This window comes from Lissotriton helveticus, chromosome 7, assembly GCF_964261635.1.
Source record: "Lissotriton helveticus chromosome 7, aLisHel1.1, whole genome shotgun sequence".
NCBI lineage: Eukaryota > Metazoa > Chordata > Amphibia > Caudata > Salamandridae > Lissotriton > Lissotriton helveticus.
In genome coordinates, this window is record NC_136068.1 from 931,045,199 (window position 1) to 931,072,134 (window position 26,936).

At 44.0% G+C, this 26,936-nt stretch overlaps 1 protein-coding gene across 18 annotated transcripts in view; it reads left to right on the forward strand.

The window, feature by feature from the left end:
* The window catches only part of LOC144769402 (protocadherin gamma-C3-like), a 917,178-nt gene that overhangs the window by 655,605 nt on the left and 234,637 nt on the right, over positions 1-26,936 (forward strand). The window contains exon 1 of one of the 18 annotated variants that reach the window (XM_078653487.1): positions 2,874-5,176. The exons of 14 other annotated variants lie outside the window; for them this stretch is intronic. In XM_078653487.1, coding sequence (XP_078509613.1) covers positions 2,915-5,176 — 2,262 coding nt within the window. In that variant the 5' untranslated portion in view covers positions 2,874-2,914. Of the gene's footprint in view, positions 1-2,873; positions 5,177-17,080; positions 17,166-17,401; positions 19,376-23,638; positions 25,958-26,936 lie in introns of those variants that run through there. 3 more of the 18 variants (XM_078653494.1, XM_078653490.1, XM_078653484.1) reach the window with 3 other exon arrangements.

Below are 26,936 nucleotides of genomic sequence, written 5' to 3' on the forward strand. Positions count from 1 at the left end.
ACAACACTGGCAGTGGAACGTTTTACTGGGACTATATATGTGTATTGGAACAGTGCCAACGCTTTTTCATAGGACTATACCACTTCTAAACGTAAGTGCCACACTGCTGCATCTCAAGAGAACTATAGCATCTGTACCGGGGTATTAATGTGATTTCTCAGCAGCGCTGCAATTCTTTAGTGGCGGCTCCTTCGCCGAGCTTCAGGAAATCATGTCTAGTCTAGGCTGCGTCTTCATCTGATAATATATGTGAAACAAGCAACAATAAAAAGAATACAAAGACCACACATGATTTCCTGATGCTTTCTTTGGGACAATTTCTGTTGCAGGATGTTTTTTGACTGATTATGGATATCAAGACCAATGTGATTTAAGCGAAGAATTTCTCTATGACAAACTAGCTAAACAGACGTGCTCCTTCTACAATTTTTGTGGCTTTTGTTTTTAGGGTGTTCCAAACTGTTGAATCCGGAAGTGAGCACTTTTAAATAGGAACCAAACAGCGTGCGGCAATAGTGTACCATAACCAATTTTGTAGGCTTCATAAAGGACATAACTACCAGCAGTAATAAGCAACATTAAAAGTTTCATTAAGAGAAACGTCCAAAGGAAAATGACAAAGCATTGCACGGATCTCACTGCTAGCCCCACCATCAGGCACTAAAAGAACCATTGAAACCTTCATCAAAAAGACAATCAGGAAAAAGAGACAGCGCTGTGCCACAACATAACTCGCAGCCATCTCTCTAACTGACAACAAACTAAAGTGGACCCTCTTCGACCCCTTGTGAAGGCCTTCACCAGCAATGTCCTCAAACAACTTAACATAATCAGTCTGTCGTTCGCCAAAGGAATCTTCCTCAACTTCCTTAAGACCAGAAGAACTCTACTCTTCCGAAGAAAACAAACATGGACTCAGAGGACCTTGACAGCTTCAGACAAATCCCATTGATCTCATGCTGGACGAGTCTGAACAACATGATCATGCCTTTTTACAAAAGTCAATGTAAACATAACTGCTTTTTGTATAACGTTTGAGATAACAAAATGAAGATAAAACTAGGCCATGTGTACCCAATCATCCTCCCCACGGTACCCCGTCAACACCCACCACAGCACCCACAATCTCCCAATGCCATGCAGCTAAACTATAGATACCCCTTGTGCGGAGAGAGCAGAACTCCCCCAAGAAGCACCGCCGTCCATCTTCTCCCCTGCCCCCAGTTAAAACCCCCGGCGGCCGCACGGACCCTTCGGGTAGGGGCAGCGGGACTCACCTAGTCCCACGTGGGAGCCTGACCGCCCGCACCAGGCAGAACAGGCCCATCCGCTCGGCCGCGTGGAGCCGCAAGCTGCTCACCCGAGCTCCTCCGGCCTCCATCGACGTGTCCGGCCTGTCCCTGCACCCGCGAAGTGTCCGGCCTGCCGGGAGATCTGTGCCATCAGTTGCAGTCCCAAGTCCGCCTCCATCGACGCGGTCCCTATGGTGCAATTGAGCCCGCCAAACACCGGCGCTCTCTGTAAACAGTCCGTGCACCGTTGCACGCGGCATTTCCTCACAACCAAGTCCAATTAAAGAAAAAATGTTCTACGACGCTACCCCCCGCCCGGCGGCCGAGACACCTCACATAAAATGGTGTCTCTGCCGCGTGGCCGGGCGGGAACCACAGCCCCGCCCACCAGGAAGCCCAGCCCAACCCCGCCCCCCAGCCCAAAAGCTACCAACAACCCAAGACCCCGTCCCCGTGTGGCGCCATCTATACCCCCCCCCTCTCCCCGGCCCCAAATTCCCCCGGGGGGGGCAGGCCTCCCTCCGGTCGCCCCCCCCCCCCAGGACCCCATTCCCACTCGATGCTCTGGGCCGCGGCTGCGCCAGTGCCACTCTGGTTCCTCGCCTGTCTCACGGACCGGGCGAACTGCACCTAAGTGCCCGTCACTGTCCCCGCTGACAGCTGGACGTCTCACCGCTGACCCAGCTTTGGAGATAGAGATGGTCCCGGCAAAAGAATACTCCCTCTGGTCACGGGCGGCAATGCAACAACACCCAGAAATGTCAGTCACTATCTCCAGCGCCCAAAGCCTCAAATCATGCCTGTAACTATTGAAGGTTCTCTCTCCATGGACTACCAGAGCCGAAGATTCGCCAGGGTCCCATCGCTTGTTCCTTAAAACCAAAGGCTGTTTGCTGTGCAGCACGTGAACTCAATTCGTGTGCGGGAAACTCTTCATATGTAGAGGAGGAAAAATATGGATATGACCAAGAACATTTTAGTTACAGCTATTTCTTTGTAAATTTAGCAAACGCCATTCCCGCAGCCTGCATCCCATCTAACAACGCATCAGGCTAGAAGAGAAGTGCATGTTTCTGCATCCTGTTTCTGTGCCGCGGAGTGAGGAGTTAACTAATGAAAGTGAAACTATCGGCTCTGTAGTCCCGGTGTATGGGTTGCTGCAGTTATTGATTAGGACACTGAGCGCCGCTGTTCCCCCACCAAGGAAACAGAAACCGGGAGCACCGTGTGGTATAAATACAGCCGAGATGACCGGTCTGGAAATAGAAGGGAAGATCTCTGAAACCTCAGCGCACGTCTGGCTGCCCTGCGTTGGAGATTCGCACAAAACCTTTCTCTTAGAGTCTCTGGAAATCCGAGGGACCACTGAGCCTGCCATGGGCCAGACACCGAGAGGTTGTTGTTTGCGGGCTCGGACAATGAGATGTTCCACCGAGGCTCCGGCACCGAGGCGCTGTCACTCCGGGGCTCAGTCTTCGAGGCGCTGTTACTCCGGGGCTCCTCTGCTGCTTCTTGTTGCTCTGCTGACAGTCTGTGGAGCCGCTTCCGGGCAGCTGCGTTATTCCATTCCCGAGGAGATGAGGAAAGGCTCTTTTGTTGGGAATGTGGCTCTGGATCTGGGGATGGATATAAAGGAGTTGTCAGAGGGAGGAGCCCGCATTGTCTCCAGAGGTAGGAAGCAGTATTTTATTCTCAATGTAAACGACGGACATTTATACATTAATGAGAGGATTGACAGAGAAATTATCTGCGGCAACAATAATCCCTGTTTATTACATTTAGAGAGTATTTCCGAGAACTTTATGAAAGTGTATGCGGTCGAAGTTGAGATTATAGATATTAATGACAATTCCCCCACCTTCACTGATGAGCATGTAGTATTACAGGTGCTTGAAATGATTGCACCCGGAATGCGTTTTATGTTGCCCGAGGCTCACGACGCAGATGTGGGCGTGTACTCTCTTCAGAACTATCAGCTCAGTGACAATCAACATTTCACTTTGGATGTAAATAACAGAAGTGATGGCTCAAAGTATGCAGAGCTGGTCCTAGAGAAGCAGCTTGACCGTGAGGAGCAGGAAGCTCACAGCTTGATCCTCACAGCCACGGACGGTGGGGATCCGGTCAGATCAGGCACCATGAGGATACAGATCAATGTGCAGGATGTGAATGACAATGCACCCGTTTTTCAGCAGTCTGTCTATAAGATCAGTGTGTTGGAAAATGCCCCCACGGGAACTGTTGTGGGTACCATCAGAGCTGTTGATAGTGACAAGGGATCAAACTCAGAAGTAACCTATTCATTTAACAAAATGAAGGAAACTGTTGTGCAGAAATTCAGACTGGATTCTCAAACTGGGGAAGTATCTTTGATTGAAAATCTTGATTTTGAGGAGACTGAATTCTATGAATTTGAAGTCCGTGGAAGTGATGAAAGTTTATCATCACGATGCAAGGTTTTTATACAGGTTATTAACGTGAATGACAATAGCCCAGAAATCGTGTTCTCATCGCTCCTCAACCAAGTACCAGAAAGCAGCCCACCAGGAACTGTGATTGCTCGTCTAGAAGTATATGATCGGGACACAGGAGAATATGGGAAGGTTACTTGCTTTTTACCCCCTAACCTCCCTTTCCAGTTGCATAAATCAGTTGGAAGTTATTACAGTTTGGTAACGGACAGTGTTTTAGATAGGGAACAGGTTCCAGAATATAACATAACAATAACAGCCTCAGATAACGGAACTCCGTCGTTATCTAAAACCAAAACTGTAACCCTTCAGATTACAGATGAAAATGACAACCCACCAGTATTTCAACAAATATCATACAACGCCTACATAATGGAAAATGTAGCTCAAGGAACTTCTATTTTTGCAGCCAGGGCAACGGATCTGGATTGGGGCAAGAATGCCAAAGTCAGTTACTCAGTTGTTGATGGATTTATAGGAAATGCACCATTGTCTTCTTACATATCTATCAATTCGGAATCTGGTGTCATGTATGCACTACAGTCTTTTGACTTTGAAGAGTTCAGAGAATTTCAAATTCAAGTGAAGGCGCAAGATGGTGGTTCTCCATCTCTTATGAGTAATGTCACTGTGAAATTCCTAATACAAGATCAGAATGACAACACCCCTGAAATATTATACCCATCAACCCCCACCGATGGCTCCTCTGGGGTAGAGATGGCACCTCGTTCATCTGAACCGGGTTATCTGATCACTAAGGTGATAGCTGTCGATGCAGACTCGGGTCAGAACGCCTGGCTGTCCTTCCAGCTGCTGAGGGCCACAGACCAGGGACTTTTTACAATAGGTGTTCACTCTGGGGAAATCAGGACAGCTCGCCCTGTTATGGAAAAAGATGCAATAAAACAGTTCCTTGTAGTCTTAGTGAAGGACAATGGGCAAAGCCCTCTCTCTTCCTCAGTTACAGTGACCATAGTTTTGGCAGACAGTCTGCCAGAAATACTTCACGATATAAACAAACCTTCAACATCCACAGATTTGGAGTCGAACCTCACACTGTATCTGGTCATTGCTGTTGGTGTTGTTTCCTTCTTGTTCCTTTTCCTGATCATTCTTCTTTTGGCCATCAGGTTTCACCACTGGAGGGAATCTCAACACTGTGAGTCATCCGGGGTTAACTTCACTGCACTTCCTACCTCTCAGTTTGTGGGCATTGATGGAGTCAGAGCTTTTCTGCAGACGTATTCTCATGATGTATGTTTAACAACAGATTCTGAGAAAAAACAGTGCCACTTCCAAAGTTCACAGGACTCAAATACTCTTTCAGCTAATCAGAATCTTGAGAGTCGAGGACCACCACTCCTCATTGATGATTTTTTAAGTATAGGCAAAGAGGACAAGCTGTTTATTGAAGTAAGTTTACTTATTTTTTTTATATATCTATTAAAATATCGGTCACATTAACTGTTCTACAATGCCAGCTGAGAATACCAAGCAATGGTATATTTACACTTCGATACGTCTTTTGCTAACTAAAGCAAGCTCAACTGGCAGAAAATGACCTATTTTAAATGTTAGAGCTACGTCATAATCTTCATATTATTCAGAAATGGTTTTCAATAATGGTCTTCCATTCTATAGTGCTCTGAGTAGCTCATGTGTAGCAGAAACAAACAGAGTGATTTAGAAGCTAATTTTCAAATATTCGATTGTGAAAAAGAACATCACTCTTCCAAATATAATTGGTGATTCCCACCCTTGATTCAAGCTCAGCCTTGTTCATTTGGCAATTATTTTGAAAATGTATTACACACACAAATATCTGAATGGGTATGTGTGTTTGGGCAACGCATTAATTATTTGGACCTGACAGCTAAATTGTGCATCCATTGTTCTTGGTAACATTTTGAGTGGAAGTTTAATATTTTCTGTATAGCAGGAGTCCAAAAGGAAATATGTTTTCCGAAATATTGCTACATGTTACTTCATAGTTATTTATGTAATGCATGATCATTTCGGCCTTTCTGTTATTCTGTTATTAGGAAGCTGTTTAGAGAAGTAACCACTAACACAATGCAATATTTATTAATTAATCTTATTTATTTATTAATTAATCTTGTAGAGCGCGAACAGCTACCCGTAAGGGTTTCCCGGCGCTGATTGACAGTATAGCATAGTAATCCAGAGGGAGTTATTGCGCAAAAACCAGGACTTAAGGCCTTGCGGCTTATCGGAGAAATTTATTGAGCAAAAAGCCAGGTCTTAACGGCTTTGCGGAAGCGAAGATGGCAATGCTCTACTCGTAGGTCCAAAGGAAGAGAGTTCCAAAGTCTGGGTCCAAGTACAGAAAAGGAGCGGCCACCCACTCTGGTGAGCCTAAACTTAGGCACACAGAAAAGATGTTGGGAGGAGGAGCGGAGGGAGCGTGTAGGGACATAGGATTTGACAAGAGATTGCAGATAGGAGGGGGCAACTTCAATTTTTATTTTGTGCATAAAGCATAGTGCCTTGAATTTAACTCGTTTATTGAGGTTGAGCCAATGGAGTTGTTTGATGCGTTCGGTAATTGGATCATATTTCCGACATCCACACAGAAGCCGAGCAGCGGCATTCTGGACTAGTTGGAGACGGCGCAAGACCGCCCTGGTCGCCCCCAGATAGAGCACATTACTATAGTCCAATCTAGAGGTCACCAGCGCCGTCACAACAGATCTCTGGGTGTCAGAGGGAAGGATCCAAAAGATTTTACGCAGCCATCTAAGGATGGTAAAGCAGGTGGCTGCAACTTTATTTACCTGATCCTTCATCGATAGCTCCCTATCGATAATGACCCCAAGATTTCTCGCTCGCTCCGATGGAATGGGTAAATCGCCCATAGTTGACGGCCAATGTCTCGAACTCCAAAGGTCAGGCTTATTACCGAAGACGAGCACCTCCGTCTTATCGCTGTTGAGTTTAAGAAAATTACAGCTCATCCAGCGGGAGATGTCTCTAAGACCTGTTTGTAAAGAAGAAGGTGATGAAGGGTCGGCTTGGGATAGGGAAAATACAATCTGTGAATCATCTGCATAAGTAAAAAGATGAAGACCAGAGTGATAAGCAACATGTGCTAACGGGACAACATAAAGATTGAAAAGAAGAGGACTTAGGATAGAACCTTGGGGGATACCATGTTGAGAAAGATAAGTATTGGAGGTGGAAGTATTGGAAAAAATTTGAAAAGTCCGGTCAGTAAGAAAGGATGAAAGCCAATGCAAGGCTTTGTCACATATACCAAAAGAGGCAAGGCTACTGAGAAGGATACTGTGCGAAACAGTATCGAAGGCTGCACTGAGATCGAGCAATATCAGTGCAGCCGTTTCACCTCGATAGAATAATTGGCGAATATTCTCAGTTACTCCTAAGAGAGTGGATTCAGTGGAGAAGCCTTGACGGAAGCCTGACTGGGAGGGATGAAGGAGCTTATTGGTGACGACAAAACGAGATAGATGTGAATGAATATGCTGTTCCAAAATTTTCGAAAAAGCCGGCAACAGCGATATGGGACGGAAGTTGGCAGCTACATTTGGATCCGCAGTGGGTTTTTTAAGAAGTGGAATCACCATTGCATGCTTCCAGCTCTGAGGGACCGTGGCTGTATCAAGAGAAGCATTTAACAAAGTGCAGATTACATCTAGTTGAGTAAGCTCAAGTTGACGTAAAACCGAAATAGGTAGGGGATCCATGGGTGAGCCAGACTTTATATTGTTTAAAATTTCCAAAAGGGTAGCGGGTACAAGATTTGGCCAAGTCTGCAGTAAGGCCAGAGGAGGGCAAGGAGTGGTGAGAGAAGGAAATACGCCAACGGCGGATTTCTCCTGGGCTACTATGTCTTTGTAAATAGTATCAATTTTAGATATAAAATATTGGGCAAGTTCCTCACATTTTGTGTTGGAGAGAGGGGGGGGGGGTATAGCAACTGTCTGTGAGCCAGCAAGATCTTTTACCACCTTAAATAAAACGTTGGACTTATTTATGGCTACTGTAATCAAGTTGTTGACATAGGTAGCTCTGGTGAGAGCTCAGGCCTTATGGTAAAGTTTTAGTTCAGCTTTATACGTAAGCCCAGCAGCAATGGAATAGTCCTTCCTCCAGGTTCGCTCAAGTCTTTTACATTGAGATTTATGAACACGGAGGGTTTCATTGTACCATGGGGCAGGGGAATTGTGGACAGTATTTTTCTTATTTGTGAGAGGGAGGCAAGTATTTATAGCCTCAGCGAGCCAGGAATTTACCGAGTTAGCAGATGCATTTATATTGTCTAAAATGAATGGGTATTTAGACATAAGATCATATAAAGTTTTATTGAAAGCAGCTATGTCCAGATTTTTCCAAACTCTTTTTTTAAGATTCATAGCAGGATTAACTATAGCCTGAGTTTTATTATTTGTTATAGTAAATTTGACAAGATAGTGATCGGACCAGGAGACAGGCAAGGCGGGAAAACATATAATATGTGAGGAGTTAGAGAAAATAGGATCTAAGAGATGCCCACCCCTGTGGGTAGGACCCTTATTAAGTAAAATTAAATTCATGGCGGCAAGATCAGTAATGCAATTATCAGCAGAATGATCATTGGGGTTATCCAAATGTAAATTTAGATCACCAATAACCAGAAAATTACTAGAAGAAATAAGCACAGATGATATATAGTCCAAAAACTGGGTATACCAGGAATTTGCCGTGCCCGGAGGACAATACATTAGGAGCCCTGTAAGAGTAAAATTGGGATTCAAGGTAAGCTTGAAAAACAGAGCGTCACATCCGTTCAAAGTAATAGGGTCCGAATGACACTGATATTTTTTATTAAAGATGATCGCCACACCACCCCCTGTCCTTTTAGGACGGTCATTGCGAACAATGGCATAGTCAGTGGGCAGCGCTTTGGCGATGTCGGGGCCGGAGCTGTCGTGAAGCCAGGATTCCGTGATGAATAATACTTCCGGTGCTTCATCAATAAGCAAATCGAAAATGTTGCGCTTATGTTTAGGCAAGGAACGACAATTATGACTAATAAATGTAAAACCAGGAGGAGAAGGAATAGTCACTAGTTGACGTTGACTGTTGCATAGTAGAGGAGTATTTAGCAGAAATGGGCAGTCAGGGCAGTGCTGAGGAAAACAGCCAAGCATATCAAATGTATGCATTTCATGCGTACAAGAAGGTCTTAAGTCGAGTAATTGTCTACTAGTGTAAAAGTGAGGCACCGTAGAAAAAGAGCCAGGGGTTTTGGCCCCGGGGCCCGGTTGGGCGCGGACGGGCGCAGACGGGCGCGCCATCGGCGCGGACGGGAAATGACACACATATATACAGGAGGAGGGTGGGAGGGTCTGAGAGCCTAGACCGCGATCCCTGCACCTCCCTAAGATGGCGGCTGACCCCCGGCTCGATCCGCGACAGCGTGAAATCGGCTGTGCGGTCAGAGGAGGGTAGCGGGAACAAAGTGACAATGTGCAAATTTAGCAAAAGTTTAAAAAGGTTTTTAAAATACACCAGTAAGCACACACATCAAACACAATATAATTTCCCGGCTTTTCGCCTCAGGAAAACACGCTGGTAGCAATCACCGAGCAGTGTTGAAGAAGCTGTTTAAATACCCGGGAGGGTCTGAGAGCCTAGACCGCGATCCCTGCACCTCCCTAAGATGGCGGCTGACCCCCGGCTCGATCCGCGACAGCGTGAAATCGGCTGTGCGGTCAGAGGAGGGTAGCGGGAACAAAGTGACAATGTGCAAATTTAGCAAAAGTTTAAAAAGGTTTTTAAAATACACCAGTAAGCACACACATCAAACACAATATAATTTCCCGGCTTTTCGCCTCAGGAAAACACGCTGGTGGCAATCACCGAGCAGTGTTGAAGAAGCTGTTTAAATACCCGGGAGGGCGGGAGGGTCTGAGAGCCTAGACCGCGATCCCTGCACCTCCCTAAGATGGCGGCTGACCCCCGGCTCGATCCGCGACAGCGTGAAATCGGCTGTGCGGTCAGAGGAGGGTAGCGGGAACAAAGTGACAATGTGCAAATTTAGCAAAAGTTTAAAAAGGTTTTTAAAATACACCAGTAAGCACACACATCAAACACAATATAATTTCCCGGCTTTTCGCCTCAGGAAAACACGCTGGTAGCAATCACCGAGCAGTGTTGAAGAAGCTGTTTAAATACCCGGGAGGGCGGGAGGGTCTGAGAGCCTAGACCGCGATCCCTGCACCTCCCTAAGATGGCGGCTGACCCCCGGCTCGATCCGCGACAGCGTGAAATCGGCTGTGCGGTCAGAGGAGGGTAGCGGGAACAAAGTGACAATGTGCAAATTTAGCAAAAGTTTAAAAAGGTTTTTAAAATACACCAGTAAGCACACACATCAAACACAATATAATTTCCCGGCTTTTCGCCTCAGGAAAACACGCTGGTAGCAATCTCTAGGATATCAACCTCTAACGCCTGATTGAAGCCCACTATCTGTACCACTGCCTGAGCCCCCACCCACACACACCACACTTGTTTTTATTCCTTCCAAATGAAGTTGAATGTTTACATACAGCAGCCCAAAGTGGCTATTTGGATTCATCAGGATTGATAAAGGGGCGGATGCAGTAGTCTATGGGGGATAAAAACAGCTATACAGCCTCATTTTCATAAGAAAAAGATTAGGCCATCCCCCACCCACAGAATGTAATGAGGGACCCCGAAGTTTTCCATATCTCACAGATATTCATTGCCTTTAGCTTAAAACACCACACCCCTTTACAGCCCCCGAAGCTGTACTGTTTTTAAGTTTAAAAAAAACAGAGCCAGCCAAACCCGAGGCATTTCCCCTGGGTGCATTAGCTTAATTTCAGAAGATGTGTCTAATTTACTGTTGCAGTAAATCTGCTTACTTCTTTCTTTCTCAGATACCACAGTTGGTCTGTTTTTAACACGTTTGTATTTGTCACCCTCAGCATGTGTTTTCGTTTACTGTTCTGATTTTGGTTGTCTGCATCATCAGCGTTTGAAAAAAACGTTGATCACAGATAAAGTACAATTATCATTCTCCTTTAATTAATTTCAGTTACATAATCCCGTGGGTACATTCAAACAAGGGAGTGCGCTCAGTTTGGTTCCATACGTTCAGTATGTCGATATGAAGCAGACACGTTTTACATTTGTAATGTATTCCTAAGTAACACGTTTATTTTGAAGAGACGAAATTCCTTTTTTTAATGGTTTGGAAGTTTCCAGTTGGTTCCAAGAGTTCCTTGCAGCCTGGCTGCAGTTACCTCCACCCTACTGAGGGCCGCTGTTGTAAAATACTGGGTAACAGCAGGCATGGTCTCCTGCTCTTGGAGCGCGCAATCAGTGTGTAGAGAAGCAGGACTCAGAAGGGCTGAAACCTACTCTTCACAAAAGACGCCTAGACTGCGAGAGTTGGCACATTGAAGAAGGGGAGGCTCTGGTTCATTCCTGGATGCAAATTAGTTTTTGTATTCCCTTTTTCGGTTTTGAAAGTCTTCTTTTTATTAGAATACTTGTGAAAGTCTCTGCGATCGTCAATGAAGCGCGCACACAGGCAGCGCCGACTATGGCTTGAACAGGAAGAGGAGGACTCCGATGCAGGTGGCAAGTACTGACGTTTTGTTGTTTCTCTTGGTCTGTGAGGCGGTGTGTACACAGATACAATATTCAATTACAGAAGAAATGAAGAGGGGCTCTGTTGTTGAGTACATAGCGAAGGATTTGGGGTTAAATATCGGGCATTTGCAAGACAGGAACCTGCATATTGCCTCCAATGCAGAGAAGCAGTCTTTATCAATAAACCCGGAAACTGGGAACCTGCCCATGATTGAAAGGATCGAGAGAGAGGAGATGTTGGGGGAATCACTCACCTGCTCTTTTAACTTTGAAGCTGTTGTGGAAAATCCACTTAATTTTTTCACGTAGACTTCTTTATTCAGGACATTAATGACACACACCCCCCCTCCTGAGTTTTTCAAAGATGTTGATTAATCTAGAAACTGTTGAAACGTCTTCACCAGGGACTCAGTTGCACTTGGCTATGCCCAAGAACCTGCTCCTCATGGTAATTGTCCAGCCGGAACTTCTAAGCCAGGTCCTCCCGGGACCGGAAACAAGCAGCCTGGAATTGGTTGCGGGGTATCACCCCTCATCAGCCTGGCTAACTTGAATCCAGTGGTACAGCAAGCAAAGGACCCACGTCTGGGCATACCCTTGGCCACTTAGGGTGAACATAACAAACATAGCAAGATGATTGACAGTGCTGACTCTTTATCAACTACTCACCCCCAGTCAAGAGATCTGGGTTAAATCCGTTGTTCTTCTGCTCCCTATGCCACCCCAGTTTGGACCCAGCCATATGCAAATCAGCCTTGATCTTGGTCCTCGTGGGAGCAGTCGAGCCCGAACTGCCAGGCCAAGTCCTTCCTGGACCGGGAACAAGCATCTGAGAACCTAATATACTTATAGCTCTACCCCTTAAGTAGAAATGAGCATTCATAATAATGACTATTTAAGGAAAAGGCACAGAAATAAATGAGTGTGCACCAGTTGGTAACTATATGCACTGTGTTCTTTTGGTATATTTTCAGAAGCCAGAAAGCAGCTGGGTTACAGGCATGCAAAGTAATTTTTGTGATATTCTGAAGCTGAAAGAGTGAAATTGTTGTAATGTTTGTCTATAAAACCTCGGTCAAATGAATCACACAGAGCTCAGACTGTTTTATATTGTTCTGCCTTAAGGAACATGTAGCTCAATTAATACACACAACACTCTAACCGACCCAGCCAAGTTTCTCAGATCTATGCATGACTTTGTTCTCCACTTGAGGTTTCTTTCTTTGCATCCTGAGGTTTGTAGATATGTTTGTCGCATTGTTTAAAAAAAAAAAAAAAACATTCCATGTCCCAGAATGCAAAGGATAACCTGGATTGCGGAACAAGTCATGCATGGAACTCGAAAAGATGGCAGCTATGCCCAACAAGGACTAAACAGATGCACGTCCTGGGGAGTCTCCTCCGCCTCTAATCTAAGTGGTAGGCACCCCATCTATGACAACCATACATTTAGTTTTACCACATCTCTATGGGAGAAGCAGGAAGTAAGTGATACAAACTTACAACCGAGGACACAAGGGAAAAGGGAACACCACTGACTTCCATTTTAATCAAGCAACAGACATACTAACACATCTGGACACATATTCCATATTTACACTCCGCCATAAATAAAGCACACAGCAGGAAATGTCAACATACATACCCACAAGAGGTATATACCCCATGCCAAACAGCCCGAATGGAATTCTCTCTCCTCAACTGCCATCCACCTCATCGTGATGCCCTCTGTGATGCACTATAAACTGGTACAAAGGTTCCTCACCCTTACCACAGTACCATTGGTCATGTGCCCTCACACACACAACCACTCAAAATACAATGGTGCAGTTTCCTGTCACCTGAACCATACTTAATCTGGCCAAGAATGTACATACCCTTTGTCACTCACAACCCGACAGTGCGCAGTCCTCTCACTCGTACTTGACTTCAACTATCCATGAGTTATCTTACCACTAGCCACTGATAACAAAACAGTACAGCATCCTCACACCTTAAATTCACTTCAACTGGGTCATTGCTTCAGAACGATCAGAGTTCTACTGAATGTGTATGGGCACTCTTGCCTAGCTAAACTAGCCAATCAGGACACCATGTGCATCCGTGTAAAGCAGACTATGTCCACAAATTCCCATGGTTGTGCTTTTTCTTTATAAAGCTGTGTGTATGCTCAACATGTTTTTCAGGTTCCAAATCTAAAAAGTTGTAACATGCTTGCTAGAAAAGTCACTGCACAAGAGGTGCCTATGTATAAGCCACAGAAGCAAAAAAATAATTTGTGTAAAAATGCTAGTTGTGCGATTATGAAGTCCTAGGTACAACAAACGAGTACGCTTTACATTAAGCATGGCGTTTTTTGTTGTACCAATTTTAAATAGTGTTTTAAAATGAACTCATCAGAATTCATGATGTCCTCAATTAGCAACGAAGCTGCAAGTTCGTTACTGAACTGCAATAGCATAGAGCTTCCATGAACCGCTCCACTATGCACAGTTACATTGCTTTGAGGCACGGGTACATGCATGCAATTTTTGGTAAACCTCTCGGACTAGACTTTGACATTACATTCCCAGTAGAAAATTGAGGTTGTCTAGTAAGAGATGTCTCGATTTTTCCAAATTCAGGTTCTCTCTCTAGTGTTTAACCTAGGAGGAGGACTTTTTCGAATAGTGGGAACAAACTGTGTAATGAATTGCCTATTCACCTTCAAACGTGCATGCCCTTCTCCAATTTAGAAGCTGGTTGGAAATAGTATTTATATATTTTTTTTAAATTAGGAATCTCATTGAGTGGCCTGCTGCTCCCAGTGCCTGGATACTCCCGGGTGTAGCCGCTCTGTAAATACATTTGATATGACGTGAAGTGACTGTGGTGGCAGCACAAGTCTATCCTTCCCATTTACGTGACTTAGGCAACTTTAAAATCAGCTAATTTAGGAAATGTGAAGACAGTTCAATATCTGCATTTATATTACTATAGTCTTGCTATTCCCGCCATTCTAGAGATGCCTTTAGAGCCGCCTGTTCTTTGGCGTCAGGGATCGAAGTAATGTCTCCTGGTAGTGATTGCTGCGGAGACACCAGTTGTGTTGTGCTGAGGTAATGGTGGCCTCACTCTTTTACTGGACAATTTTGAGCCTCCCATTTGTTGTCACATGCACAAAACAGTCCCTCGATCTTCAGTATGCTCTCTTAATTCACATACAGCCAGTATGTTCTGTTGCATCTGTCATGCACACTAGTTGGAGAGTCCTGCCCACACTGTGTCGTCCGGCTCTTCTTTGAAGGTACTGCCATTTATTTGATTTAACTTGCACATATACTGCTTAATCTAGGCCCCCACTTGGTAATCTGAATGCTCTTCCTCGAGTGTTGCATTTGCACCTTTGGGATAACCAGTTATAGAACTTATTTTGCTGTTTTTAGAGATGGGGGTTCTTGGGTTGCATTATATGGGGTGGCATTGCCCTTTAGGGAGTTCCGGTCGATATTTTCACTATCTTTTTAATGGAGTTTCATTGCTAAGGAAGCCAACCAAACAAACCTTGGTCATATATACCCATAAATCTTCCGGAATCTGTGTAAAGAATTGTGTGTCGCCCCTCCAGGAATTTAATTTAGATATTTTCTGGTCTCATGTTCAAACATTGTTCAGTGTTTGAGATCTAAGGCAGAGTTCAACTGTTATCTGACAAATTAGGTAAAAGAAGAATCTGTGTTGCCTCAAACAAGTGTTGTATGTCCCATTCTTTTTTTGTATTACTCTACTAATGTCGAAGAAATAGTATTGTAATATGTGGGTGGTGAGATTTTACATTATATAAACTGAGAAAATGGAATTTATATGCTTAGAATTCTTGAACACTTTTTTCTATTGAAGTGAGCTTCGTCTCAAATAATTTGGTCCTAGGGACCAACAGAAAACTATGCTATTTCCGCTTTACCTCTCTGTTGGGCCTCTAAAACGAGTTGTTATAGGGGGACTCTAGATTGTATTTTTACCTTTCCTTCACTCAGTCCCAGGGTTCAGATTTAAGCCCAATATTCTTAGCATCTTCTTCTGCATGAATGTTTACCTTATTGAACCTTTTCTTCCTAGTATCTTGTCCATTGACGAAAAACAGTTTTTTTTTAGATCGCTTCCTCTCTAGGTAGATTGTGCCCTGGAACATCAAACACAAACAAGGCATTACCCAATACAAAGACCTACGTGCTAATGTATGTCTCATCTTCTAACATGGAAAATGCCAGTGGCATCACGGTAAATGACTACATATGAATACTGAGTGGTTTTTATAAGCTGTTATAAATATGTCACAACTGTCAGATGCCACTTGTTAGAGCAGTGGTTCTTGGGCCTCTCTACTGCGACTCTTTCTGCACTCTCTCTCTCTCTCGAGCCAAGACATGTTTGTGATGAATAACACTTCGGAATCACAGTCCAGCTGTGCGAGAGATGTGCCCCTGTGCTTGTATAGTCTGTCTCCTGCATAAATAGCTGTGGAATCATTTGAAAATCTAAACCAGTCCTTCTGTCTCTATCCCTGTCCCTATGTGGTGTCAAACGCAGCGTCTATTCTCTTTTCAAAGATCCACTGCACATTTTCCCTATGCATGTGGCAGGTGCTTTGCTGAAGTGCCCGCCTGTTGCCAGTCCTTCCAGCAATGCAACAACACCCAGAAAGGGCAGTCACTATCGCCAGCGCCCAAAGCCTCAAATCATACCTGTAACTGTTGAAGGTTCGCCATGGACGCCCAAAGACGAAGATTCGCCAGGGTCCCATCGCTTGTTCCTTAAAACCAAAGGTGTTTGCTGTGCTGCACGGGAGCTCCATTCGTGTGCGGGAAACTCGTCATATGAATATGACCAAGAACTTTGTAGTTAAGGCTAATTATTTGTAAGATTAGCAAACGCCATTCCCGCAGCCTGCATCCAACCTAACAACGCATCAGGCTAGGCTAGAAGAGAAGTGCATGTCTCTGCATCCTGTTTCTGTGCCGCGGAGTGAGGAGTTAACTAATGAAAGTTACAGTAGGAGATGCTCGGTAGTCCCGGTGTATGGGCTGCTGCAGTCATTGATTAGGACACTGAGCGCCGCTGTTCCCCCACCAAAAACAGAAACCGGGAGCACCGTGTGGTATAAATACAGCCGAGATGACCGGTCTGGAAATAGAAGGGAAGATCTCTGAAACCTCAGCGCACGTCTGGCTGCCCTGCGTTGGAGATTCGCACAAAACCTTTCTCTTAGAGTCTCTGGAAATCCGAGGGACCGCAGAGCCTGCCATGGGCCAGACACCGAGGGGTTGTTGTTTGCGGGCTCGGACAATGAGATGTCACTCCGGGGCTCAGTCACCGAGGCGCTGTCACTCCGGGGCTCAGTCACCGAGGCGCTATTACTCCGGGGCTCAGTCACCGAGGCGCTGTCACTCCGGGGCTCAGACTTCGAGGCGCTGTTACTCCGGGGCTCAGGCATCGAGGCGCTGTTACTCCGGGGCTCAGGCATCGAGGCGCTGTTACTCCGGGGCTCAGTCATGGAGGCGCTGTGACTCCGGGGCTCAGTCTTCGAGGCGCTGTCACTCCGGGGCTCCTCTGCTGCTTCTTGTTGCTCTGCTGTCAGTCTCTGGAGCCGCTTCCGGGCAGCTGCGTTATTCCATACCCGAGGAGATGAGGAAAGGCTCTTTTGTTGGGAATGTGGCTCTGGATCTGGGGATGGATACAAAGGAGTTATCAGAGGGAGGAGCCCGGATTGTGTCCAGAGGTAGGAAGCAGTATTTTATTCTCAATGTAAACGACGGACATTTATATATCAATGAAAGGATTGACAGAGAAATTATCTGCGGGAACAACAAGCACTGCTTATTACATTTAGAGATGATTTCAGAGAACTTTATGAAAGTGTATTCTATCGAAGTTGAGATTAAAGATATTAATGACAATTACCCCACGTTTACCGATGACCATGTAGTACTGCAGGTGCCTGAAAACACTGCACCTGGAATGCGTTTTGTGCTGCCCGAAGCCCACGATGCAGATGTGGGCGTGTACTCTCTGCAGAACTATCAGCTCAGTGACAATAAACATTTCACTTTGGATGTAAATAACAGAAGCGATGGCTCAAAGTATGCAGAGCTGGTCGTGCATAAGGCACTGGACCGAGAGGAACAGGAAGCTCACAGCTTGATCCTCACAGCCAGGGACGGAGGGGATCCGGTCAGATCAGGTTCGACGAGGATACAGATCAATGTGCAGGATGTGAATGACAATGCACCCGTTTTTCAGCAGTCTGTCTATAAGATCAGTGTGTTGGAAAATGCCCCCACGGGAACTGTTGTGGGTACCATCAGAGCTGTTGATAGTGACAAGGGATCAAACTCAGAAGTAACCTATTCATTTAACAAAATGAAGGAAACTGTTGTGCAGAAATTCAGACTGGATTCTCAAACTGGGGAAGTATCTTTGATTGAAAATCTTGATTTTGAGGAGACTGAATTCTATGAATTTGAAGTCCGTGGCAGTGATGGAAGTTTATCATCACGATGCAAGGTTTTTATACAGGTCATTAACGTGAATGAAAATAGCCCAGAAATCGTGTTCTCATCTCTCCTCAATCAAGTACCAGAAAGCAGCCCACCAGGAACTGTGATTGCTCGTCTAGAAGTATACGATCGGGACACGGGAGAATATGGGAAGGTTACTTGCTTTGTGCCGCCTAACCTCCCTTTCCAGTTGCATAAATCAGTTGGAAGTTATTACAGTATGGTAACGGACAGTGTTTTAGATAGGGAACAGGTTCCAGAATATAACATAACAATAACAGCCACAGATAATGGAACTCCGCCGTTATCTAACACCAAAACCATAACCCTTCAGATTACAGATGAAAATGACAACCCACCAGTATTTCAACAAATATCATACAGCGCCTACATAATGGAAAATGTAGCTCAAGGAACTTCCATTTTTGCAGCAAGGGCAACAGACCTGGATTGGGGTAAGAATGCCAAAGTCAGTTACTCTATTGTGGATGGATTTATAGAAAATGCACCATTGTCTTCTTACATATCTATCAATTCCGAATCTGGTGTCATTTATGCACTACAGTCTTTTGACTTTGAAGAGTTCAGAGAATTTCAAATTCAAGTGAAGGCGCAAGATGGTGGGTCTCCATCTCTTATGAGTAATGTCACTGTAACATTCCTTATACAAGATCAGAATGACAACACCCCTGAAATATTATACCCATCAACCCCCACCGATGGCTCCTCTGGGGTAGAGATGGCTCCTCGTTCATCTGAGCCAGGTTATCTGATCACGAAGGTGGTAGCTGTCGATGCCGACACTGGGCAGAACGCCTGGCTGTCCTACCAGCTGCTGAGGTCCACAGACCAGGGACTGTTTACAGTAGGTGTTCACTCTGGAGAAATCAGGACATCTCGCCCCATTATGGAAAAAGATGCCATAAAACAATTCCTTGTGGTCTTAGTGAAGGACAACGGACAAAGTCCTCTCTCTTCTACGGTTACAGTCACCATCGTGTTGGCAGACAGTATGCCGGAAATGCTTCATGATATAAGTAACCCTTCAGCTCCGGTAGACATGGAGTCAAACCTCACACTGTATCTGGTGATCTCAGTTGCTGTTGTTTCCTTCTTGTTTCTTTTCTTAATCATTCTTCTTTTGGCCATTAGGATTCACCACTGGAGGGAATCTCAGCTCTGTGCGTCCTCCTGTGCAAACTTCAATTCACTTCCTGCATCTCAGTTTGTGGGCATCGATGGTGTCAGAACTTTTCTACAGGCCTATTCCCATGATGTCTCTTTAACAGATTCAGGGAAAAAATCACTTAACTTCCCAAGTTCAGGCAACTCAAATACTCTTTCAGGAAGTCAAAATAGTGAGGCTCGACGACCGCCACTCCTCATAGATGATTTTTTAAGCATTGACAAAGAGGACCAGCTATTCATTCAAGTAAGTTTACTTATTTTGCATTCTGTTTTACTTTTTCAAGTACATTTTTAAAAAAAACTTTATTTGCATCATTATTTAAATGGTAGTCAAGGAAGTTCCGTTTTTATTATGCTTCACTCTTTCTTAAAATATGTCCAAATGGCAAAAAATAAAAATAGTTAAACCATGCATCGTGTCGATGCATGTTTTATCATTTAGAATTTAAAAGAAGTGACTGTTGTTAAGACATTCTGCATAGCTACGGCTGTTTTGGAGTTTAAAACTGAGAGAATTTTGAAGCGAAATATTACAGGAATGATTGCTCTAGCCACAGGAGTCTCAACTTTTAAGTTCTGTGCAGTCTGCCTTAAGTTCCTGGGTTGAGCCACAAGGTGCCGCTGTTATCAAATACACATGGGGGAGGAAAACCATTGAAGCCCCCTGCAGTCTCAGTGAACAGCCTGTTGTAGCGAAACAGATACTCAACAGGAAGTGCTTCTTCACACCTATGTGCTTTAGCCAGTTGTTCCTGATTAGGGAGAATTTAAAATGCATGAGAAGCAGCCGGGTTCATTTCACATGAACTCTGTGGGACCATGTACGGACAGATATAGTATGCAATTGCAGAAGAAATTGAAAGTGGTTCTGTGGGAACCCTTGCATCAGATGTAGGCTTACATTTCAAGCTTTTGACTGGAAAGAATCTACCCGTCTTCTCTAACACTGAGATACTTTATTTTGCGTTTAGCCCAAAACGGCAACCTGCACATAAGTGACAGGATAGACCGAAGGAAATGTGCGGGGAATAACCCAGCTCTTCCATCAACTCAAAGCAGTGGTAGAAATTCCACAGAGTTTATTGTGGAGATCTACCACAACCGCCCGAGCTTTCAGAGCATGCGCTCATTTAGAAATTGTTGAGCGCATTGCGAGGAGCTGGTGTTGCGCTCGACAGTGCCCCAGATGATCTTGATCTTGGCATCAGGGCCCTGCAGAGATACAAGCCGAGTCCAAATCCACACTTTCTCCTCGAAGAAAGAGCGAGCAGTGATGGCTTTAAATATACAGAATTAGTGCTAGAAACACCCTATAAACGGTGAAAAAGAAAGTCACCATCACTTGGGTCTCACTGCTTCTCATGGAAGAAATCCTGTCACATCGAATGCTTTGAATATTAATGTTCTTGATGCCAATGGCAATGTTCCAGTGTTCAGTCAACAGATGTACAGAACTAGCATTAGTGAAGGGGCAGACATGTTCTGCCACTGTATTTGAACTCCAGGTTCTCTGAAATGTTTTAATCCAGAACAGCATACTTTAAGATTTGTTAACACTGCTCAGCTGGCCTGTATTTACAGTATGAGAGCTGCCGTACTTTGTGTTTTTGACAACATTATTTTCATGTGGGACAAGGCTGGACCACAGTGAGACATTCCGGCATAGGCCCAGAATTAGTAACCTTTTAAGTAAAACAACAAGGGAATTTGCTGCATTGCGTGACATCTTATAATTGTCTTCGGGCCAAATCTAAGTGCCTTGCAATATATTGTTGATGTGCCTGGGTGCTGAACAATGCTTGCATCCTGATGTGGGTTTATTATGTTACCTTGTGTTCTTATAGTTACAGTTACATGGAATATACATTTTGGCCACAAAAATAACTTGGCAACACTTGAACTTTGAGGGAAAATTCTAGAAATTCTTCAAAATCTACTTTATGTGGCGTGCTCTCCTAAAATAAAACTTTGAAACATAAGTAAAACTTTACCAATTTTGCATAGTTTTCGAAAAAAGTTCTTAAAGTTCGCAGAGGGGAATCTTTAAAACTTTGCACGCTCATTTGTAGTTTGTTTGGGTGATGAGGTCTATTTGTGGATTGTGCTGTAGGAAAGCACTTAATTGCTATATATATGGCTTTTTTGTTCAGCGTTGGATGCATCTGGGTGTTGGATGGTTTGTCTAGCGTGTTCAGTTAAATCTTTTGAGTTATTTTTAAGATGTTGATGTCTCTGTGTTTGTCTCTGTTCCAGAATGTAATATATATCACTTTTGGTGCTGTGCTCGATGCATAAATGTTTGTGATGGTATGTTCAATGTAGTATGTTTAGCTTGCTCAGTTGGATCACAGAGTGTGTTATAGGCACTGAGGATGTGCCTTTGAGGATGGCCCTGTAGAAGAGAATGTTATCCATTTGAAGTTTGTGTTGGTCAGGCAACGGATCTTGTATACTCAGCTCATTGGAATTCGGAGTGCTGTGTTGTTTTTGGTTTAAATATGGTGTTGCTGCTTTTAGAGTGTCCTGGTGTAGTGGGGTTTTAGGATATAGGTTTGATGATTCTGAGTGTTCTGGGATGAACTGTTCTTTTTCTGTTCAGTGTTTTCAGGGAGCAGCATTTCAGCATTTTGTACGATGACTACTGTGAATGACAAAACAGTAAATCTGTTGACAGGAATAAACGCTCATATATCTCAAACACACCTTGGTCAGCATTTAAACTGTAACAAACCTGCTTTCTGTTTTAATACGTTTCACTCCGCTGCTTCTTGACTTCGTCTATGCTTCTAAACCATGTGTATGATAATGTATGCACAACAATGTGCCAAAGTCTAGGGCAAACTAAAATCATGGCTGCGTAACTTTAAACTGTTATCTAAAGTCCAGCACCAAATACCATCCTGAGATTGTCTACACGAAAACTTCTCATTTGTTGTCATATGAAACTTAATGTCTTCAATGAAAACAAGTAAAATGGACCTAGGATAAACTTTTCTCCCTTTTTCATAATGTCAGAATTAATCTAACCTAGCATTGATACAGGTCATGAAAATGGTATGACTACGCAGGCAAATTCAACAGTGTTTTAGTTTGTCTACATTCAGAACATTACTAAAGTGGTTTTGACAGTATGTTATCGATCCTGCTTAATCAAAAGTGTTTGCCATCTCTCTGCAACCAGACATGGGATTTCAAGACCTCGGTTCTTGCTAGATATATGAATGCCGTGTTTTTGATCCTTAGTTTATGAACTCATTCTCTAAGGAAGAATACTAAGGTTCCTTGAGACACGTCCTTAATAGCCCAGGAAGGTCTGTGCACCAATTGCACACGTTATAGTTTTTTTTGGTATTTGTTTTGGGGGGGGGGGGCAGCCCTAGTAAAACAAGTATTGTAATCTAATAAGAGACAGTATTCTAGATATGCGGGTATTGGTCACTTCACTTCAGTAAGTTAAGTCGATTTCTTAAACAGATTACTGTTCAGTGCAAGTTCCAAAAGTATAAACACTGCTATCATCAGAGGTCCGGCAATTAACCAATCTGTGGCTTATTCACAGTTTAGATTCGATCTGCTGTCCGTAATTAACAATGTGTGTCTGATTGTGGTGGTAGGGGATTCACCGTCTTGGCCCGGAACATGTAAGGCCTGTCCATGAAGCCATGGTTGGTATATTCTGAGTACAAGGAGAAATTACTGCACTAACAACAGAAAGGGATATTTATGTTTACGTTTTCGTCTATCTGCTTACTCATTCTGAACTTGAATAGGCCAGAGATATCCGAGTTAGCCACTAGAACGTTGCCTAAAATACGGCCGCAAAGAAGTTTTTTTCTTTGGGCAGATTTGCATCAAGGTGTTAATTGTCAACGCTTCCCGCTAAAAAAAACTAATGGTGGGTGAAAGTTAATGAGAGGCGCATAGTCTCGTATTTCCTGCTTTCTGCTCAAACACTGATTCTTCACAAAGTGAAAGCAAAAGCCGCTCTTCCATACATTCTGCAGTGGTGTTCTGTTGTATATGAACAGCTGTAGTTACTGATAAGGACGCTGAGCGCCGCTGTTCACCAATCAGAAATAGAACATTTCAAAAAGATAAACAAATCACATGTTACAGCATAGCTCAGGCGGTGGAAGGCAGAGGGGCAGATCTCCGAAAACCGCAGTGCATAGCAAGCTCTCACCCGGTGACGTCCAAAACTGAGAGTTCTTTACAGACGAGCACAGAACATTGTTCCTGCCAATCCGACATGACTGGCATGGCGAACACGCAGATGCGATGTTACCCCGGGACTCCCTCACCAAGGGGCTCTTACTCCGAAGATCACTCATCGAGGCGCGGTTACTCCGGGGCTCAGGCATCGAGGCGCTGTTACTCCGGGGCTCAGTCTTCGAGGCGCTGTTACTCCGGGGCTCAGTCTTCAAGGCGCTGTTCCTCCGGGGCTCCTCTGCTGCTTCTTGTTGCTCTGCTGACAGTCTGTGGAACCGCTTCCGGGCAGCTGCGTTATATCATTCCCGAGGAGATGAGGAAAGGCGCTTTTGTTGGGAATGTGGCTCTGGATCTGGGGATGGATACAAAGGAGTTATCGGAAGGAGGAGCCCGCATTGTGTCTCGAGGTAGGAAGCAGTATTTTGCTCTTAATCCAAACAACGGGCATTTATATATCAATGAAAGAATTGACAGAGAAAATATATGTGGACCTGTCGGCCTCTGCGTTTTAAATGTAGAGATTATTTCAAAGAACATTATGAAAGTGTTTGCCGTTGAAGTAGAAATTCAAGATATTAATGACAATTCCCCCATGTTTACTGATGGTCATGTAACGTTGCAGGTGCCTGAAATTATTGCACCAGGAACTCGTTTTATGCTCCCTGAGGCGAATGATGTGGATGTGGGGATAAATACTCTGCAAAACTATCACCTCAGTAACAATAAACACTTCACTCTGCATGTTAGTAATAGAACCGATGGCACAAAGTATGCAGAACTGATATTAGAAACAGCACTGGACCGGGAGGAACAGGAAGTTCACAGCTTGATCCTCACAGCCACGGACGGAGGGGATCCGGCCAGATCAGGTTCACTGCAGATACAGATCAATGTGCAGGATTTCAATGACAATGCACCCGTTTTTAGTCAGTCTGTCTATAGGTTCAATGCGTTGGAAAATGTGCCCAATGGGACTGTTGTGGGCAGTGTCCGAGCTGTTGATATTGACAAGGGATCAAACTCAGAAGTAAAATATTCTTTTAACAAAATAAACGAAAATATTATGAAAAAATTCAAACTGGATTCTGAAACTGGAGAAATATATTTGCTTGATAATCTGGATTTTGAAGAGTCAGAATTTTATGAATTTGAAGTCCGAGGAAGTGATGGAAGTCATTCCTCACTCTGCAGAGTTTCGGTGGAAGTAATCAACATCAATGATAATAGCCCAGAGATTTTTATATCATCTCTGACCGAGCAAGTACCAGAAAACAGCCCACCTGGTACAGTCATTGCTCTTCTGGAGATATATGACAAGGATTCAGGAGAGCATGGGAAGGTTGTTTGTTTTCTCTCGCCACATCTTCCCTTCCAGTTGCATAAATCAGTTGGAAGTTATTACAGCTTGATTACTGATAGTAGTCTGGACAGGGAACACATTCCCCAATATAATATAACAATTACAGCCACAGACAAAGGAACTCCGCCACTGTCTAAAACCAAAACCATCCACCTTTGGATTACAGATGAAAATGACAACCCACCGGTATTTCAGCAGTTGTCATACAGCGCATATATAATGGAAAATATGGCTCAAGGCACTTCCCTTTTTACAGCCAAGGCAACTGATTTAGATTTGGATAAGAATGCCAAGATTAGTTACTCTATCATGGATGGACGTATTGTGGATGTACCTTTGTCTTCTTACGTTTCCATTAATTCTGAATCTGGTGTTATTTATGCACTTCGTGCTTTCGACTTTGAGGAGTTGAAAGAATTTGAAATCCAAGTGCAGGCTCATGATGGTGGATCACCATCTCTCAAGTGTAATGTCACTGTGACCTTCTACATACAGGATCAGAATGACAACTCTCCCGAAATATTATACCCATCAGTCCCTACAGATGGCTCCAATGGGGTGGAAATAGCTCCTCGCAACTCTGAACCAGGTTATCTGATCACTAAAGTGGTGGCGGTCGATGCCGACTCAGGTCAGAATTCATGGCTCTCCTACCAGCTGCTGCGGTCCACAGACCAGGGACTGTTTACTGTAGGTCTTCACACTGGAGAAATCAGAACAGCTCGCCCCATTATGGAAAGAGATGTAATAACACATTTGCTGGTGGTCTTAGTGAAGGACAATGGGCAGACTCCTCTCTCTTCTACAGTTACAGTCACCATAGTGTTGGCAGACAGTTTGCCAGAAATGCTTCATGATATAAGTAACCCTTCAGCTCCCGCAGACATGGAGTCAAACCTCACACTGTATCTGGTGATCGCTGTTGCTGTTGTTTCCTTCTTGTTCCTTTTCCTGATCATTCTTGTTTTGGCCATCAGGATTCACCGCTGGAGGGAATCTCGGCTCTCTAAGTCATCCAGGAGTAACTTCAGTTCACTTCCTGCCTCTCAATTTGTGGGCATTGACGGTGTTCGAGCTTTTCTTCAACCATATACTCATGATGTATCTTTAACTGCAAAATCAGAGAAAAGCCATTTTCAGTTCAACAATCCTAGCCACTCAAATACCTTTTCAGAAGAACACAATGTTGAAAAACAAGGACCCCTCCTCATTGAAGATTTTTTAAATATTGATAAAGAAGAAAATCTATGCATTCAGGTATATTTATATTATTTATTAATCTGTTTACCTGTTTTGTTTTTTTAATGCATGCTACAGCGACTCTTTTTGTATTTCGGTTGTCAATCTCAGGCTCTTGTCATTCCTTACACAGTTAACTTACTATAATGTGCCAACTCGCAGAATACGAGAAGATTTAAACTTTAATATTCAACGGACATTGTACACTATTCGGGGCTTGGACTTGAAATGATAGCATTTAGATAGGCTAATATGCTTACTCTAGCTCCAATTGACGAGGATCTGAGAAAGTAAATTGGGGGGAAGCCATTCTAATATTCAAGTGTAAGCATTGAGGCATTGTCCCCTATATTGGTAGTGTGTTCAACCTCGGATTCATGCTTAGTCGAAATACCACATTCAGTCACAGTTGTTTTAATATGAACTTTATAGTTGTAAAATCTCTCTAAATCGCATGCTGAAACTAGAACTAGATTGCAGTGGCAGTCCCCCCAAAACATGTGTTCATGTATCATCACCTATCAGGTAGGAGTTAATTTTGCTCTATAAAACCAAAGTTCGAGTTTTTTTCTTTTAGCTTGTCTTTTCAAACGTGATCGAACGATGCATTAGCTTTACCGAATAGAATATATTTTCAAGACTCCACCTCACACATTTACCCCGAGTTACGTTGATATGGGGTGGGGTGTAGTGTAACTCTGTTTGTAGGTTCACTGTTTGTAGACCCTACCTTCAGATCAACGTAACAACGACCTCTACTGAGGTTGACGACACAAATGTCTTTCAATTAAAAGATGTTTGCTCCTCACTGGGCAACAGCTGACAATTGTATCTGGGTCAGGATGTTAAGGCATGGCGAGTTCCTGCAGCCGCTGACTACATTCTCAATGAAGAACCCCCGCAGGCTGTTCTCACGAGATCCTACCTCTGTTTACCTACCCGCTCGCCTTTGAGCACTGCACAGCATGGCAGTGCGTTCTTGTTTGTACTGTTAGAT